This window comes from Solanum stenotomum, chromosome 9, assembly GCF_019186545.1.
Source record: "Solanum stenotomum isolate F172 chromosome 9, ASM1918654v1, whole genome shotgun sequence".
Lineage (NCBI taxonomy): Eukaryota > Viridiplantae > Streptophyta > Magnoliopsida > Solanales > Solanaceae > Solanum > Solanum stenotomum.
In genome coordinates, this window is record NC_064290.1 from 24,706,019 (window position 1) to 24,726,656 (window position 20,638).

At 37.3% G+C, this 20,638-nt stretch overlaps 1 protein-coding gene and 2 pseudogenes across 1 annotated transcript; 2 read left to right on the forward strand and 1 right to left on the reverse strand.

Moving 5' to 3' along the window:
• Window positions 1-13,474: 13,474 nt before the first annotated feature.
• LOC125875694 (pentatricopeptide repeat-containing protein At2g15690, mitochondrial-like) lies at window positions 13,475-15,075 on the forward strand. Its single transcript, XM_049556712.1, has one exon. It carries the CDS (start codon window positions 13,531-13,533, stop codon window positions 14,929-14,931), a length of 1,401 nt encoding a protein of 466 aa, XP_049412669.1. The 5' UTR covers window positions 13,475-13,530; the 3' UTR covers window positions 14,932-15,075.
• A 134-nt stretch (window positions 15,076-15,209) lies between these two features.
• Window positions 15,210-18,808, reverse strand: LOC125877389 (mitochondrial carrier protein CoAc2-like; annotated as a pseudogene).
• Window positions 17,335-20,474, forward strand: LOC125875697 (60S ribosomal protein L35-like; annotated as a pseudogene).
• Window positions 20,475-20,638: the final 164 nt, after the last annotated feature.

The following is a 20,638-nucleotide window of genomic DNA, read 5'->3' on the forward strand; positions in this document are numbered from 1 at the left end:
CATGGAATCCAATGTCTCCCACACCGTAAAAAGGGTGTCCTACTTGCCAAGCTAAGACCATGAACTTTATAGCTTACGTCAATCCACTAGCTAATGTCTATCTAGACAATCCTATGTTGGCACATAGTTATGGGACATGCGTAATTGCCACTTGTCCACTTGGTGCTAAGAATAACTCCCACGAAATATTTGTTATTGTTATGTATCATTTCTTTAAGGGACTTGGGTATCGCATCTTATCCTTACATCATGTGACATGGGTAATCGCCTCTTGTTCATTCATCAGAGGTCATGGGTAATAGCTGCTTGCCTCATTTTTAGAATAACTCCTCATCTTTGATTTATTTTATGTGAGAAGACCTTTCAACCTTAGAATCCTTTATGTGATAAAAACCTTTCACATTCATGCATGAGATAATTATGTGAGAAATCCTTTAAGAACAATTAACAATATAAGTCCATGTGGTTCTTCCGCATAGTATGTGTATCATTGCAGGAGTGTATGTCGTTTATATGACTTGGTGTATCATGTTAGAATAATAAGTTTGCACAGGGGTGGCAAAAATGAAAGAATTAAACTAACGTTATGGGTCAAGGATGCCCTTAAACAAGTTCGAGTTAAAGAATGTCTCTCCTAACACCCCGCCCATTCGTAAGGTTTAAGTTAACCAGTACCTTTAACGTAAGACAAAGAGTGTCTTATATGCTAATAAGGATGTTTTATAAGGTGATATAGTCTCCCAATGATCGTAAGTTAAGTTTTGAAGTCAAGCAAGTTGGGAAATAAAAGTGGACAAAGGTTAGCGTAAGTTTCTTTAATAAACCTTCTGAAATTTGGGTAAAATGTCTCGGAGATTTTCTCCCAATATATAAAGCTTTATAAGAACCCCAATATATTAAATTGATGGTCTACGAATGTACTTTCCAACGCACTAAACCATTTGTCCATACGACTTCAGAATTGAGAGATATTCAAATTTTAGTGAGACTACACAAGCAGGCACGTGAAGGTGGGTCCCTCACCCCTATGTTGGTTTAGCTCTATAAGATTTGGTTTCCCTTCGTTCTAACTCATTTTTTTCGACTAAAATAAGAAGAAAACAGTCCTAAATCCTCTCTAAAGGTTCCCCTATCATCCAAGCAAAGATCTACAAGATTTCAAAGTGGTTTCACCATCGGAATGTTCATAGAGATTGTGTTACTTTTATCCTCCTCGTTGGTTGTGATTTGAAGGATTCTTCATGGTGAAGGAGTCTCATTTTTAGGTGGTGTTGCTGCTATTTGGAGGTAATAATTAATTCTCGCCCTTCATTTTATTGAGTGATTCCAAGTTATAGCCATGCTATATAAGCAAGAACACGAATATACGGCTGGAAAATCGTATTTTGATAGTTATGTGATGTTGGGCTGTTTTTTAAGTATTTTCTAATGTTGTTGTTGCTGGAATTTTTGGAAATGATTTGGTTGTGTGTGATTGTTGTTGATATGAGTCTGGAAGATATGAAGAAGTATAGATGGGTAATTAATATAAGATAAATAAGTGTAACGTTGGTTCTATTATTGCATTGCAATTTTCAAATGACTTCTTCTCAGTTCAACGTCTTGTGTTTGAGGAGACTCTTTGTAATTGAGGAGACATGCTAAAATACTATAAGCTCCATCAATTTTAAGTTAAGGTTCTCCCCTTTTATTCTCGTATTGCTTATTAAGATAAAGACGTGATTCCAAACGTAATTATTGGACGAACTCACAAGATGGTGATTGGAAGCCGTAATTTCGAGTTATTATGGTTATATTGAACAATTATAGGACTGTATTACATATATTTTCTGGGTTTAATGGTTTGAAGACTCATGGTTTGGATTTGGTTGTGGTTATTTTGGGGTTGGAGAGGAGGGGTGTGGCGATACGCCGAGTTTTTATTATTGTGCAGGCATACTCTATTTGGTTGTTGTTGACTATTGTGTAGGCCTTCACTTGTTAATTGATCCTACAAAAATGTATGTTACGTCATTAATTTGGGGTTGTAATTTGGAGAAGAAAAGGTAATGAGGCATACATTTAAACAGGGTCTGGAGAGCTAATTACTCTGCTAGTAAGATCTAAATTGCTACTTTGACCCTGCCGTGTTAATAATCTGCCTGTAATGGTTGTGTGACATGATTTTCTGTAGATTACATACTGTAAGGAAGGGGTACAATCCATATTGATACAACAAGACCTAGAATTGAGATATGTTAAGGCTAAGCATTGTACTTCCTTTGAGCACAAATTTTGGAATCCTAAATTGTCAAATATTGTTTTACTACTCTATTACTAGAAAGACCTTTGGTGAAAGGCATTGTTATTGCAGCTGGTGTATTTTTGTGACTCCATTATGTTGTTATTCCACTTGTTCGGTTAGATAGGGTAGTTGCCATCTTTATGTCATTTTGTTGATTCTCTTGACTATAGGTCCATGTGTACATATTCTTATTATTCTTTAGGTGTAGTAACTTAAAAAGATTAGAGATGAACAATATGAATTTGAAATCAGTCTTCCTTCCTCGCTAATTTATATTTTTGAAAACTTTAAAACAAAACGTTGATCTCCAAACTCTTAAATATAAATCGTAGGTTTAAACTACTAAAGTACGGGTTTTTCTAAAATACATTCTTTTACAAACCACTAAGGAAACATATATAGATTCTAAGTGAAGAACTTTAAGCTCTTTATGAACATCCTCAAGTTTAAGCTGCATTTCTAAATCCAAGTTAAGTGTTCTAGTTTAATCTACAAGTATATAAGTTTCACGAGATATTTACATGTGATACAAAAGTGACTACGAGATTATGAGGACACTAGTACCAATGAGCCAAGCTTGGCAACATGATTCAGGTAACAAATGCATTAAGGATCCATGACATTTTATGCTATGCATTCTACTTCCAAGCTATAATCGGAAGGTATGGGGCCTATTACCTATATTTATATGTATGAGACACAGATGTCCACAAGTTGGCAAATATAATCCCGGTTAGCTACCAAAAGGCACCACCATTGCTAGCAGTTGGTTGGGTATGACATGCATTTGCATCTATATATATATATATATATAGAGCGAGAGTCACGACATATGATTATGCGAACATACCATGCATATTAAATTTATATAAGGTTTGATGTCAGCTATGGCGGCTACCACAGTTTCTGTTTCAGGTGGTATCTTTGTTCCCCTTTTTACAGTAACTATTTATTATTTTATTTTCTGCCTTACATACCAGTACATTTTTATTCGTACTGATGTCCTGTTGCCTGGGGACGCAATTTTGTTTTGTGTGTGCAGGTCTAGGTAGGGATTCTGATTAACCCCTTTGCTAGGATTCAGGGTTCAGCTGTGAGTTGGTAAACTCCACTTCTTCCTGGAGCTTTCATAGGATGTTACTTTTATTGTAAAGTTTGAGTATAATCGGGGACTTGTCCCGACCAGTGCTTATGTCACTCATAGAGGCTATTGTGGACACAGTATTCCGTGTTTCTTTCTGCAGCTTCCAGTTTCCAACCGCATAGGCTTGGCATGTATAGATATGTATGTATGTGTGTATATTTTCATTGTAGCCTTGTCGGCTAGCTAGTACCTTATTATCTTTGGCTTGTCTACCTTCATCTATATCACTTATCGATATTCAGGTTATGCCCTTAAGGGTCCATTCATAGTATTTTAGATGTTATGTTGCCCGACCTTCTAAGCCCTCAGTTGAGTCAGTTGGTATGTTTATGTGGCTAACTCGACTGCTTAAGGTGTCGAGCGCCAGTCACGCCTTCTCTAGTTTGGGGCATGACAATAAGCAGCATAGGTGCTTCATTTCTCAAAGACATTTACATCATATTTGATAAATTCCATAAAAACATGCATAATTCCATAATTCACCTTTCATAGTTAAAAACACACTATCAATCATCAATATCTAGAAAATATGGGTTAAACATAGGTTCATAGGAATTCATCTTAAAATCATGAAATTGTATCAATTCATCATAATAAACCATAAACCAATCAAATAAATCAATATTTAAAAGAGCCCATGACATGATAGAAAACCCTAACTCAATTGTAGAATTCTAACTTTGTAAATTGAAGAATTTGGGAACTCCGTGGAGGAAAGGGCTCCATGGATGAAAACCATCATACCTCAATGCCAAAAGCTAGCCTTCAATGGTGGAATTGGAGGCTTGACTTGAAAACCTAGGTTGATTCCTTCTTCTTCAAGCTTTCTAGAGAGACAAATATTTTGGAGAGGAAGACTTGATCTTCTTTTAGGAAATTTAGAGAATGATTTCTATTGGAAAAATTTGGGGTTAAAACACTTATATAGGACTTCTACTAAGGGTAAAATGACATAGTGTTAGGATAGAATAATAAGGAAAAGATCCAAAAGCCCCTAACTAAAGCTGACGCGACCACTGCCATAGTGGTGGCCAAGGACCTCACGAGCCGTTGTGGCAGCCGTGGTCCTTGACCAGTGGCTTGGGGAGAGGCCCCCGTGCTTCCTTGACCCTTCACGACCACCTTAATGAGTCGTTTACTTCTTCATGACCCGTCTGGGGGTTCGTGGGAGGAGGCCAACTTTGGGGCAGGTTCAACCTCCCCCACACGGGCATCATAACGACCCGTCTGCCTCCCCCACAGGCTATTAAGTCCCTCTTAGGAAGGGTCCTAGATTAGCATGCCCAGGGGAACTTGCCACGGGCCACCATACGGACCATGGTCCCCTTCATAGACCATCTAGGGATCCGTGGGGTGTCCATGGTCCAGGTGTTGGTTTGTGAGTGTCTCCCCATTACCCCTTTTTAGGCCTTTCTCGATTCCGAGGTGTTACACCCATACATCACATACAAGTCTAAAAACGGAAATGGCATAAAGGTATAAAGTGTCTTATTCCTCGGAAAATGAGGACTAACCAATCACTTAAAGCACCTAAGAGATATCTAGCCAAGAGTGTGTGAGATAGGAACGTCGGACCCTACATTTATGAGATAATGTAGGCACAAGTATTCATTACTATATGAAATGTACTAAGTATGGGGCAATATGCATAGAATATGCATAATAGCGTGGATGATTTAAAGCAAGTAGACATGATCATTTTTTGAAGAATTAAAGGCTTAAATAAGCAAAACATGAAAATCATAGGATATAGTCAATGCATTGGAAATAGGGGACATAAGAAAAGGCTTTGAAGAAAACATAATCATTTTTGTGGTATCTTAGCTTTAACCGATAATTAAACCATGAGAGCTATATCATGGAATCCAGTATATCCCTCATACCGAAAGAAGAGTAATCTATTTGTAGAATTCGTACATATCATCATTTTGCTAAAGTGGATCAACTAGCTAGGTCATTTAAGACAATCCTATGGGGGCACGTAGTTTGGGACTAGAGATTGCTACTAGAGACTACCCTATGCCTCCACCTCAAAGCCCTCTCGGTGCTAAGTCTAATCCCAACAGAATAGATAAAATTTCAAATACCAATATAATATAGGAAAGGCAATGATTAATACAAATCGACACTTTAATTAAGGATCAAAACATAGAATAGATACTTAAACACAATTAAACATGGATGAGAAAACCTTTCACCAATGTGCACTCATATGTGAAAAATACCTTTCACAATCATGATCATAATAGTATGTGAGAAAATCTTTCACAATAACATTGATAGTTTCCTTTCAAAGCATCCCTAACTCATTTACAATAAGTTCATAAAAATATGCATTTCTTCATAAATTCATAGATTTATGAGTCTATCATAGGTTCATAATTAAAAAGGATAATTTAGGCATTGGTCAACATAATTTTAACGACACATCATGAAGAAAAACTGAATCATGCATCAGAAGGCTAAATCAACAACACAAATCATAATTGAGTGAAACCCATAAATATTTTATTCAAAATCCTAATTTAAATCAATTGAAATTGAAGAGACAAATTGGAAAGCATGGGACCCAGGAGGAAAGGACTTCATGTGTGAATACCCAAATACCTTGATACTTAAAGCCCAATAAGAATGGAGGATTGGAGACTTGAATGAACCCTAGATCTTCTTCTTTTTCCTTAGTCTTGAGAGAATTTGGGGAGTGAATTTAGAGGATTTAGGAGAATGAATAGAAAATGGTAATTTGGGGCTTAAAAGATTTATATAGGGCTTAGGGTATAAGGCAAACCAACATAGTTTTGGATTAAAACAATTAGGATAAAACCCAAAAGCTTTTTCAAATAACTACCAGACTCGACCTAGAGATCGTAGGATTTTCTACGGTCCGGACTGGTCAATTGTAGACCAAGTACTGGACCATGAAACCACCTATCTTTTGATGAAACACTTCTATGACTCGTAGGTCTTCCTACGGACCGTAGATACCAATCGTAGAAACCAACTTAACCTCTAAAAATTCCACCAAGTCTAGGACCTACCTACGAGGCCTATCTATGAATCGTACATAGAATGATGGGTCGTCCTAGTTAACCGTAAAAGAAGTATTGAGAATTGTTTTGGAACATTAATTTTCCCTCTTCCTACTGTTGCCATCTACGGCCCGTAAAAGCTTCTACGTTCTGTAGATAGGACCTGTAGACACAACCTGCAGCCTAAAAATTCCTTTTTCTTTCTTTTCCAAATTCTAGGTGTTACACATTGGCATCTCTAGAGTAGTTTGTTTCTATTACCCAATCCATACCAAAGTTCTTTTTTATTTTTGCAGCACCTCTAGCCGTGACCTTGGTCTCAAGGCAGCCCATCAGACACACTTTATTATCAAGAAGAAAGGTCTTAAGCTCCTTCTACTTGTAGGGTTGATTAAGCCCTCGTATATTCATGAGTAAAACTTCATGGGGGGTTCCTTTTAAAAGCATCCCTTTTAGTAGGCCTCTTAGTAGCAACCTCATGATGAATTCGGAGGCCAGTAAACTGATTTTGTCTCATTGAGATTAAACTTCTCAACATCATTGAGATTAAACTTCTTAATGTCATCATTTTGGTCACATAACATGTACTATTCACCATTTCATCCCAAAAGTTCTTTGGAAGATTATCAACTTACTTATTCCACTTGAAGGGTGGTCTGATTTGCTTCTCTTTAACATAAGCATCACAAACTTTGTCACCTGAAAATTTAATTTTAGGCAGACCACGGAACATGTCCCTTGACACAAGTTTGTTCAGTAGAGGATCCCTAACATGGCCGAGTCTCTTGAGTCATTTATCAATATTCTCACCTTAACCACTAAGGAATGTGAGACTATTACAACGAGAAGTGTTCAGATCAGCAATATACATGTTCTTGCATCTTTTTGTCTATCAAGATCATCACCTGAGAGAGTAAATTTGTGACACCACAATTATCTGATAAGAACTGTACTTCATTTTATTCATCACAAATATGTGAACCACTTAAAAGATTGTACTTCAACCCATTGACATAGTACACAGCTTCAAAAGAGTGTTCCACAGACTTTCAAGGCCTGCCTACACGAAGAATGTGCCATTTCTTTCTACTGCCAAAAGAGACACCTCCACCTTGAAGTACCTTGAGAGAGAGGAAATTTTGTAGTTTTCTAAGTCATGTGCTTTGAGCATCCATTATTCATAAACCAACACTGACTGATGCTACCTCCTCTCACTTGAATAGCAAATCACTCGTTAGCCCTGGGAACCCATTTGAGACGGAGTTCCTAGTATGCCGAAAATGGAGTGATAATGTTTTTTCCAGTAAGGCAGACTGGTTTTCTGCAATTTGGGACCAGAAGCAAGACAAAGTCCCTTCTTCAGTCTATTCCTCTGTTTGGAATAGTTTGAAGAACCTCCTTCATAATTTTTAAAAATAGGACAATCTTTTTTAAGATGCCCATCTCAACCAAAATGCACACATAGCAAATAATCAGCATTAGAAACATTTTTGTTGTGAGAATTGTATGGGGAATCCATCTTCTCACAACCCAGCCCTCTTCTACTATTGTTGCCTTGACTGATTAGATTTGTAAGAATCTCAGAGGAAGTGGGCCATTTGAGGGATTTTTCCAGTTCCTCTTTTACACGGACCAGGTCCTTCTCCAACACAAGACTTCTTTCTAAAGACAACTCCATCTTCATTTCAGCAGTGTGTAGCTTATTTTCAAGCTCCAGCTGCAAGCTGCTGGCCTCGTTCTTTCCTTTAAAAATTATAGAAGTTACCCCTTTTATCTTTTCCTTCGGTTCTAGATTTTCAACTTCTAGAACAACAATTTGAATTTCTATATCAGATATTTGGGCAACTAAAACAATTTTTCCACCTTGAGAGATGTCAAGCCTATTGTTCACGAGATGCAGTCAAATCCTTCTTCACCGCATGATAGGCAACTTCACTTCCGCTTAACTTGTCACAGACCTGGTCCCCCTCTTTCTCTTTACCTTTTCCAGACTTGACATATTCCATGTGGTCAGCTTTGTGCATAGGGAAATCTCTAATGGAGTGAACTGGTTGATTGCACTTGTAACACACGTCACTTGAACTTGAAGCCCCGTCATGCTTTCATTCTTCATGAAACCTCCACATTCTCTCACGTTATTTTGAAATTATTGAGTGAAATAACCTATGCTCTCACCTATTTTAGAGGTTTCACTTTGTGACACTTTGGAAGAAAGTGATTCATCTCTTTCTGCATCTTTCTTTTGATCAGCCTCATCAATCAGATCTGTCCTCTTGTCTTTTCCCTTGAGAATGAGACCCTCTATTTTTATGTGCATCTCAGGAACTTGAAGATGTTAAAATAGTGCATATTCACCTTCTTTTATGGTGAAACTTTCAAATTGAGTAGTAAAGAGATCTAGCTTAGATTTGTTTCTTTCCTCGGTACCCTCATATGTTCTTCTTAACCAATCCCAGATTTCCTTGGTTGATTCACAAGATGAGATTAGATTCTATTCATTCATACTGATGCCACAGATCAGTAGCTTCCTAGATTTGTGGTTTTTCTCGACTAATCTTTTGTCGAAGTCATTATATTATTGTCGAGTTTTGGGAATGACTCTTGGTGAAGTACACTGCACTTTTCACCAACTATCTAACATGACAACTTTATAGCTATACCCCACTTTGTAATCTAGATGAGAGCACTCTACCAGGGACCGGGTCCCTGCATTTGTGAGGATCATCAAAACACCTAGAATATAACATTTTCCCTCTTTTTAATGATAACACACAAATATTCCTCACGCTGAGTTTATTCATTTATTTACCCTGACGTTAGTCCCAATCACAAGGATCTAGTCCCTTGTTAGATCCCTAAGTTTGTTAAATCATCAAAATTTAACATCAACTCCAAGTTAACATTTTTCCCCTTTTTGATGATAACAAACTTATTCACCTTCTCCGCCCTTTCACCAGTTCCGCCTATCAACATGACTCTTCAGGTAACTGGATTGGTTCCCTTTTTTAATCATTTCTGAAGTTTGTCAAATCATCAAAACTTCACATCAACAACAAAATAGCATTTTCCCCCTTTTTGATTATGACAAACTTGCTCAACTTCTTCCCCCTACCGGCCTGACCATGTCCTCTTCAAGTAACTAGCATTGATTCCCCCTATCGGCATGACCATGCCCTCTTCAAGTAGCTAACATCATTGATCTCATACCTTAACAATCTTCCCCCTTGTGACATCATAAAAAAGGGTTAAAGCAGTAAACCAAGTTGATAGAAATGTAGTTCAAGCAAATTCATGGCCACTTGGGCAACACTGAGCATGAGTAAAAATGCATAAAGTAATGAGACAAGTCAGTAGAAACAACGCATTTTTCATTCATAAATAAACGATCAGCAATCAAAGCATTGCAAATATTATTACGAATGAGAACCAGGACAATACCCACTCAGTATGATAGAAAAATACAAATGAGGACTGACGGGATGGCTTAGAAGTAAAGGATTAAAAGAATAGGATTAGTAGAGCATATCCCTTAGCATGGTTATTTCAGAAGCCTCTCTTGAAGATCACACTCTTTGCTGCTCAAGCTTCATGTTGAACCTTCAGGGTTGCCAGTTATTTTGTCAACATAGTCCCTCTGATAGTGCTATTTCATAAGCTGAGCCTTTAGGCAACCCATTTCAGTATCCTTGGTAGCAAGAGCAACTGTCAAAACTTCCAACGCTAGCCTGAGTTTCTCATGACAAAAAGATTGGTAAAATCAGACTTACTCAAGGCCTTCGAGATTAATAGATCAATAATTAAGGAACCATTTCAAAACAAAAATAATCAAGGTCAGACACCTTCCTGTTCATAATACTTTGAGTTCTTAGAATATAAACCTCTTACTTTTTGAACATCATCTTTTCCACCTTCTTTTTTTTGCTTGTTGGACCTGGTTCCTCTTCCCACTCAAAAATTTCTTCATCAGAAAATTCGCCAGTAGGAACAAGGGTCTAAACATTTGAAGTGTTTTTGAGAGAGGAGAAGAGAGGGTTTTGGAAAACTCTGATTTTTGGAAGGGGATTTGAATTTTCAGGGGAGATAGAAAGAAATGTGGATAATAAAGGAAGTGAAAGGGTGTATTAAGTGAAAGGAAGTGTCATTTTGGTATAAAAATGATGGGACAACGGTCAGATACCTAGATGTCAGATATGTGGCAATTGCAACGGTTCTCATGCATAATTCAAAATGCAATGTTAAGAGTGCTAACCTTCGAGAACAGACCGGGTCCCTCTCTGTAATTTCAAAGTGATTGCCTATATCTATTTTGACCTCCAATTTTCTTCAGCCCTTTTGCCATGTGTGTATACCTACAAATGGTATGAGACTGAACTTGCTAAAACATACATAACTGAAAAACAATGATACCTGCTCCCTTTGCATAGTCATGGAGGGTTGATTGCTTCAGGCATGATCCATTCTAGGCATAGATCACATTCTTGTAGCTAACCACAATAGCCCCAAGGGAAACAACAACAATCCAATCGCTAAAAGCGAGCAATTTATTTATAAGCAACATATACAAATAGCCTCTAAGTCGTGTCCAGCATAGGGACGCTACTAACTGAATAAGATCAACTCGAGCAGCCAACAATCAACAATAATGGCTACAAGTGTAACAAGGATAATAACCCAATTACATTGCTCCTAAGCTTTAAGGAAACATGTCATAAGTAGGGAATAACCTTAACATACCTTTTTCGCTGAATTCACGTGGCCTAACGACTTTTACTCATAACTCCCTCGATACTACAACAAGGTAGGACCATAATCAACACACAAAAATAAAAGATACCATGACTATACGATAAAAGATATGTATTTTCGTCACAAATTGTTATTTGCTGCTTATAAAAGCTAGAGTCGATGAAAGAAGGGTCTTACCTCGATCTTAAGTTCGAAATACGCCTCAAAACCTTCAAATATATCCAAACCCTTGTTGTCCCAACACTAAAGTGTGATATGCTATGAAATCGATAAAACAAATTATACCACGATGATGAGCCCAACGCGTAGAACAACTTTCGTCAAGGACTTAAGTCGAGAAAATCTATACTTTAGTTGATCCTAGAAATGGGTTTCTCTATTTTTTTCTGGTTCTTAGCTAAAAATGAAGAAAATGTTCGAAGAAGAAGATATATGTAAAGTTCCATCGACCTAGGGCCCCATCTCACGTGCCTGCTTGTGCAGTCCCACGAAAACATAAATATCTCTCTATTCTAAAGTCATATGAACAAACGGTTTAATGCATTGGAAACTAGACTCGTAGACCTTCGATTCGATAGGTCGTGGGCCCCATAAATCTTTATGGATTGGGAGAAAACTTTCGAGACATTTGACCCAAATTTCAGAGAAATCTTAAAAAAGGAACTTACGATAACTTCCGCCAACTTTTATTTTGCCACTTACCTAACTTCAAAACTTGAGATGCAACACTTTAACACTTAAAATAGGACATACCACATCATTCTTAATTTATTACCCACCCTCTTTGTCTTTCCATGGAGATATGAGTAATTTTAGACGTTTCGAAAAATTGGGGTGTTACAGAAGTACCCCTCACTATGGAGGAATATCAGTGGAGTCTCAACAAAGTTCTAAACTCCATACACAAACTTTAGCATGTCCTTGAAAGTGGGATTACCTCCGACAACATATCCAATCAACGAAACCATCAATTTCTGACTTTCTTCTTGGATATATTTAGAGTTATGTTTAGCAACTTTGTGACCATCATTCACCACTGGTGGGTAGTAATCTAAGGCTAAGCCCATGGCGGTCAATCTGTTCCCTCGAACTACTTCTGACATAATAGATGTTTCTTCTGCTTTCTTGGCTGAGTAAGTCAACTTTCGAGCTGCAGTTAAGACCCCAATCTCTGCATCATGCGGTGTCAGAGTGATTGATTTCATCATCTCCCCCAAGATCGACAGAGCACTCTCCCTACCAGAAATCCAACTGGATAGTTGTAGCGGTTCTAGGGCTTGCAGAATTCTTGTGGCAGGGGTGACATGTCTCTCAGAAGTACCAATACTCTTAGGAGACTCCAGCTCCAAAGGAGGAGGAGCCCATGATTGTCGTTTCTTCCTTGCCATCATCGGCACAAGTTGGCTTCCTTGCTTAACTACGCTACCAAGGATATATAGTTATACCCAGGGGCGAACCCACGTTGTATCGAGGAGGTTCACCCGAACCTCCTCGGCAAAAAATTACACAGTATATATAAGGTAAATTTTCTGTATTTCTATAGATATATATATTTTGAACCCCCTCAATAGCAAAGAGAAACTGATGGCGCAGTGGCAAGTACCCCCAAAATTATGATGTACGTCATTGGTTTGAATCCCAGTGAAAGCGTTATATTTTTTTTTTATTCAGTTTCAGTTTTTTTTAATTTTCAGTTCTTTTTTTAGTTTTTTTTTTACTTTAAAAAATGTGCTAAAAGTTTGGTTTTAAACCCATAAGAATTCAAGGTTTCCATTTCCAAAGGCTTATTTCACGTTTATACTTTTATTTTTCGAATCCCCTGAATGAAAATCCTGAGTCTGCCACTGGTTATACCCGTATGAAATACCAAAAGCATAGAAATGAAGATAATCAGAGAAGAGAGTTGGGTTGGTTCTAGTGAGAAGCTAGACCCCCCTCTCAAATAATATAGCCGTTTTTAAGTAATCATAAATATAAATATTTTAATTAAAAATATTATAATCAAAGAAATATAAAAAAAAAACTAAATGAAAATTGTTTTTCATTCATTAAACTTCTTTTTTTAAAATCAATTACCCGAATAGGGTGTATTGTATTAGCAAAAAGGATTAGAGGGGGGCTAGACCTGACCTCAATACAACACTTATCCGCACAAAAAAATAGAAGGCATACAAAAACTACCACAGAGCCTTCTGTAAATTTATGAAGAAGAAAGAACTAGCTTACAGAGAAATTTGCTCTATCATATTTGTGGGATAATTTGCTCTTCAAGTGTCCCTTTTAGGTCCTCTCAGATAATCTGTGGGATTCTGGCAAAACCCTCTCCCATGGCGTCTCTCTCCCCATTCCCTGGAACGGCTAACTCCATCTTCTCCCCTAACATCCACTTGAAATTCCGTATTCCATCGTCTACACTGCTTTTCCGACCCATCTGTGCTGCCCCACACGACCGCAGCTCCACCACTTCCCCTAACAACAACCGTTACTCTCCACAATCAAGACCTCGTCGGAATAACCAGCAAGATTACAGAAGAATCAGTACGCCTATCCAAAAAGAAGCTGACCCAGTAACATTGAACCCCATTTCAGCAGCTGATGTTAACTTGATGAGTCTATGCAACGAAGGTAAGATTGACCAAGTAATTGAGTATATTTCCCAGGGCGTTGACGCTGACTTTCGTATTTTTGAGACATTATTGAGCTATTGTACTAAACTTGCGTCTTTGGACGTTGGGGTGAAGGTGCATGAGCTCTTATTGCGATCCCCATGGAGTAACAATATTGAATTGAACAGTAAGTTAGTAGAAATGTATGTTAAGAACGGAAGCATCAGGAATGCGAGAAAAGTGTTTGATAAAATGCGTGAAAGGAAGTTGGAGCTATGGCACTTGATGATTAGTGGGTATGCAGAAACTGGAGATGGGGAGAGTGGTTTGCTTTTGTTTGAGCAGATGAGAAAACTTAGGCTGTTGGAGCCCAATGGGGACACTTTTTCCGTGGTTCTTTCGGCTTGTGCTAGTAAGGGGTCTGTGAAAGATGGTTTTACGTATTTTGAGCTAATGAAGAATGAGTACGGTATTGTTCCTGGAGTTGAGCATTATTTAGGGATCATTGATGTTTTGGGAAAATCTGGGCATTTGAATGAATTGCTAGAGTTTATTGAAGACATTCCTATTGAGCCTACAAAAGTAGTATGGGAGGCCGTTATAAATTTTGCACGAATTCATGGGGATATTGAACTTGAAGATCGAACTGAGGAGCTGCTCATTAGGTTAGATTCTTCCAGAAATATGGCTGATAAGCCCCTTGCACCGCTTCAGAAAAGGCATTCTGAGTTTAGTATGCTTGAGGGTAAAGATAGAGCTAATGAGTTCAAGATCACAATTCCACATAGGGCAGATGCATATGAAAAATTGAAAGGCTTAAGCGGGCAGATGAGGGATGCTGGTTATGTACCAGACACGAGGTATGTGCTTCATGATATTGATGAGGCAGCTAAGGAGCAAGCACTGATGTATCATAGTGAGCGATTGGCTATTGCATATGGTTTAATTAGTACTCCGGCAAGAACAACTCTTAGGATCATCAAGAACCTCCGTATATGTGGTGACTGTCACAACGCCATTAAGATCATGTCAAAGATTGTTGGGCGAGAGTTGATTGTTAGAGATAACAAGCGGTTTCATCATTTCAGAGATGGTAAATGCTCCTGTAATGACTACTGGTGAAGTCATTAGTCCATATTCAGGCTATTACTTTGATTTTTATTGTAGAATTTGTAAATCTACTAGGTGCAATACATTCTCGGGAATCATGTTTACAGGATGATATCAGATTGTACATTAGTTATATGGTTATTTTGCTTGAGAATAGTTACAGTCTCCCCAAATTTGCCACTTCTTGTTATTGGCTAAATTAAAACTGTCTTTATCAATTTCTATTACCTCCGAGGGCTAAAAGGCCTCCCGAATAAACAACATCTTATGCAACAAAAAGATGAATATTAAAGAGTGTATTTTACTACTAATATTTTGTGGACTCAGATTTGCTATAGGAAGGATTTGAGGATTATCAGAGTTGAAATTTGCACTGACCCTGTCCAGCACATAGAGCTCTGCTACTTTAATTTGTTCAGGTCGTGCTGATGTAGAACTAAAGGAACTGCAAACTACTTCATGATGACACAGAACAGAAATGGAATGGCACAGTCCAAGAGAAAGAGTTACTGGATGTGTAAAATGATGGATTGAATGAAAAGTTTCATTTAGAAGACATCAACTTTTATTTACACATTTTCAATGTACCTGTGTTTGTATACAGAAGGGATCCTATCGAGTTATAAGTGGGACCAGCAGCAGTCTCATCTAATAGCTTGCTGAGTCAACTACTTATTTAAAGAACAATTATGCGGTACTCTCACGTATGATTTCATCTGAGCCTGAAAAAAAGGATTGTTAGGAGTGCAGGGCTGATGGTTGACTATTTCTGCTGCGGGTAACAACTTCATCTCGTGATGGTACTCTCAGTCAGGTATGATTTCATCACATCATAGACAGTAAATCCAATTGCAACATATGGTACAACCTTTATTTCAGAAATCACATTTATCAGGGCCAGTAATACATATAATAATGTAGGAAACAGAGAATATTACCCACTTTTGGTTCTAGCAACTTGCATTTTACCTGGAAAAAACAGGCTTTAGATCCTTCTTATACTTTTGGTTTACCTTTAACTAATCATATTTTTCATTTGTTTTCCCTTCACTACCTTATTATAAAATTGTCCAACATGATATTGATTTCAATCTAAAAGAAGTAGAACGTGAAGATTTTTCCAGATAAATCAATTTACATTATATATTCAATTCTCTAGGTTATCTATAAACTGTTTTATTTGCTTAGCTGTTTTTATCTGTCATAAGTGTGCTTAATTAGTGTAATGCCTTAGATAAAGCCATATTTACGATTTCATGTTTTTCAAGTAAAAATGGTTTGACATGTTTATTTAATCTGTGAGAGTGATAAAAAATGTTAAATCTGAATTTTTATTTCACAGAACATTCTGAAAGATACTCCCTCCGTCTCATTTTATTTGAGATAGTTTGACTCGGCACGGAGTTTTAGAAAGAAAAGAAGACTTTTAAAACTTGTGGTTCAAAATGAATGATAAAAACTTGTGTGACTATAAATTATTTCATTAAGGGTATAATAGACATTTTAAAGTTAAATTGTTACTTAATATAGAAATGTGTCATTCTTTTTGGGATTGACTAAAAAAGAAAGTAAGTCACATAAATTGGAACAGAGGGAGTAGTTAATAGTATTCTTTAAGACATCGTCACAATATGTAAGATTATACAGACAATTTTTGATTTCAAAAAAAAAAAAGCATGTGTAGCTTGCTATTCTCATTTTCTTTTTTATAAAAGAACCCATGCTTCTGAGTGTTTTAGTATAGAGGGTTCTTCTTTTAGGGAAGGAGGAAATCTTGGGCCTTGAACTCGACTTTTACTTAATTTTAAGCGAAATAGGGGAGGGATGAGAGGAGGTGACAAACGGGTGCACTATTGTTTCTGGTCAGGGGTTAAAATGTCATTATTGGAAGGCTCGAGCCTTTTTCTATAGCACCGGGAGGCGATTTATCAATTTGAAAATCATGATGAAATAATAAGCTTTTTCCTTTTTCGGAAAAGATATAATAGTAAGCAAAGCGTAGTCACTGCCTTACCTTCAGATAAGTGAGGCTAAGTCCAGACAATAGTAGCTTCGATCCTTGTCTTTGTACAATCATAACAAGAGTATTAAACGATCCTTTCATTTCATGGCTGCTGGTAGATGAGGAGAGTCACTGTACCTGAAGATATTTGTCTCCTCTTTGTCATTCCAACAGCAAGTTGGTCACATGAATACTTCTTTGGCTTTTATAGTCTCACTATACATACCTGCATCTGCTGTCTCACGACATATAAAGGATAACTGAAAGTCTGACCAAGAGTACTGCAACAGTTCCACATGCTAGTTTTACTCTGATGGACTTCCGGTTCTCCTGAGAGATGTTGCTTTTCATTTTCTCATAGAAGTAAAATTTAAGCCCTGTATATGGGAGGACTCCATAGAGTGATGTTGCTGGAAACACCGTATGGTTATTAAACTAACAAACTTGATATATATATATAAGCTTAATCCAAATTGTTGTGAGGTAGACTTCATACCAACTCCACAGTAATAGCCCTCTAATTCCAGCTTCCATGTATGTCTTTGAAAAGCAGTCCCGCACCCCTTTGTAAAATTGTTCACCAGTAGCAAGCCTTTGCATATTCAACTTCTTGGATCCAACAAACTAGACAATCATAAGCAAATCAGTACAAGATTGCTTATGGAAACTAGGAGCTCAACTGATCCATTTCCTTAGGACTAACAGAATCCACTTCACAAGTACTAAAATTCGATCAAGTTGCCAATCTCTGCTCTAATATTTGCTTTGAGAGATAGAGGAGAGAGTCAAGGTGTGTGATAGGGAAAAAGAAAGGAAACCAATGAACATGTCCTCTTTATTGTCGTACCTGGTAAGCCAATTGAGCTCAAACTAAATCAAGTGGATAGGCATAAAGTACAGCAGTTCCAGCAGCAAATGATCCTGCTATGACATCTAGAATGGGACCTTTCCCAATTCCAGGAACAGTATGTGTAATCAGCAACAGTACTCCTCATCATAGGCCATGTAATGCAAAGCAGCATACGGGACAATGTGAGCAACACTAGCTCAGTTTCCCCTGGAGAAGAGTTCCACTAGCATAACATGTAAACTTAAAAATAAATAATACGCCTCCTAGTTCAATTGAGACAGAAGCTGTGGATCCATCACCTGAAAAACCCGAGAGCTCTTTCTGTCGTAGCAGTTTTTTGTAAAGGATCCTGATAGCCCCAAGCTCCGAAATTCAACTTCTCAGGTCTACGTAGAAGAGAACTCAAAGATAAGGAATTTAATCGTCCAGGATTCTAGAGCCCCTCATGCTAAGGGTTCATTATATTTTCGACTTAGTAATTGAGTAGCTACATTACAAAGGTTCCTGGACTAGATGCCCACCCCATCATTTGAGTAATATTCTACCATCAGAATTGTCAAGTTGAACTTCCAAAAAGTTGACAGCAGATGCAAATTTCATAATTCTAGAAGAATTTCCAACCATTAGATCCACTTGTAAATTTCTTAAAGTCAGTAAGGTTCTTCAAGCATCTCATTCTACCTTCGAGCTCGTCATAACCAGAGTTAATTTTTTCCTTGGATTAAAAAACTAGGTGGATCACAGAAACTTGAGGAAGAAACACACGTGTCATAAATCAAATGTTAATTTGTCGAATAAAATAGACAACTAAGAAGAACATTGGATCAGTCCCTAAATACTCATTTGCACCAAACCAATCAATATAACATGTGGAGTCAGATTAAAAAAATTATATATTAATTAAATGTAGGTTAAAGATATAAAGTTTATATTAAAGACACATATCTTGCATTACTTTGGTGCTGATATGGGTGGACAAATATAACAGACAGGCCTACAGATTCAAGAGGAGCAACAACTGTCTTAGCAAATTCCATCCATTAACACAACACCCTCCTTTTCCATTTGAAGAAAGATAAATAGTACCACGAAAATCTTGAAGAACACTAGTACAGAAACAGTTCGAAAGAAAAGTAGGAGAATGTCAAATGTCAAATGTATTGGAGGCTTATTAGGGGTTGAACTCGGGGTGCTACATCGTTGAGATGTCTATTGTGCTTTCACCTTTGCACAAGTTCATGTTCCAAGCGTCTTCAAAGGTGGATGTTCACAGTTCACATGTGATTGGAACAGAATAAGGTGAAGGAGATAAACAACATAATATTCAAGAGCTACCAAACTTCAATAAGATGGAGAGGAAGTCGGTTTTACTGATCACCGGTCTTGATCAGTTTTTGGAAAAATAAGGGATATTCACACGGTAGATGATTTTGGGTTTATGTCCACTCCTTTTGTTGATAAACATAATAAAGGATTGGATGATGTTGTGGAACAAGAAGAAATTACCGAGACTGGGTGTGCTATAGACCAGGAAATTGACATTGATTGTGGTATAAAATGTATTTCTTAAATCTTGTAATTTTATTACTTTAAAAAAGAATGACCTAGTTTCTTTTTAGTCTGTTTCAAAAAAATGACCCATTTCCTTTTTTGGTAACACTTTAACTTCAACTTTCCATGTGGCAGGTTTAATGCCATAAGATTAAAGAGTATTTTAGTACATTTGACATAACTTTAATTTAGAACCATAAGATTAAAAAGTCTTCTTTCTTTTCTTAAATTCTATTCCATGTTAAACTAGACCATTCTTTTTGAAAATGAGGGACTACTAATTGTGAAAAATTAATTCTTATTTCTCGAATGTTACATCAGTCTAGGGATATCTGTGAAGAAAACAGTTTGAGGACAAAAAACATGTAAGAAATTTGGAAGAAGGAGGGGAGGTGACATTTGACAAATGACAAGATAGTGTCTGATTTAATCAGATTTATAGGAAAAAATGTAAGAAATCCTAGATTTATCACCTTAATGTACACTAATTGGAATGCAATGCCAAATGATAAATAATACTAACAACGCATGTGGTAATATGTCAAGTTAAGAACAATCAATTTGAGATTGTATGGGTTTCAGAATCAACACTCACGAGCCGCGTCTGTAATCTCCACCAACATCAACAATGGCCAGAATCAAGGTTCATGAGCTGAGGAACAAGTCGAAGCCAGATCTACTGACTCAGTTGAAGGATTTGAAGGCAGCACTTGGTCTTCTTCGTGTCGCGAAGGTCACTGGTGCTCCGAACAAGCTCTCCAAAATCAAGGTGCATGGTAAGGTTGTCTATTGCACAGGAGGTTCTGACTGTAATTTCACAGAAGCAAAAGGCTGCTCGTTTACAAGAACAAGAAATACCTGCCTCTTGACCTGCGCCCAAAGAAATCTAGGGCCGTCCGCAAACATTTGACCAAGCACCATGCGTCCTTGAAGACGGAGAGAGAGAGAGAAAGAATAAGGAGACGTACTTAGTATGCTATCAAAGTGTAGGCTAGGATCTAATAATTTCCCAGAAATTTTGGTGTTTGAATCCCGAAATATATTGGTTTATCATGCAAATTTTGTTTCCTTTGGCGCTTATGTCATTAGAAACATGACTGGTATGGAGCTTTATTTGTTCCTAGTAAAATAAAAAATTTGCCAGTATGTTTACTACTAACTGAAGCTAAATATATTTTACTTGGAAACATGTCGCGTGCATAACATTTTTCTTGTACCAAACACACCACCAATGCCTAAACTTTTTACAGAACCAAACTAATCATTGAAGGACATTTCTCCTTACCTGAATAATATTTTACAATTACTATCCTCAA

Excerpts from the sequence above, each read along its gene's own strand:
- LOC125875694 (XM_049556712.1), top strand. The coding sequence starts at position 13,531 with ATGGCGTCTCTCTCCCCATTCCCTGGAACGGCTAACTCCATCTTCTCC.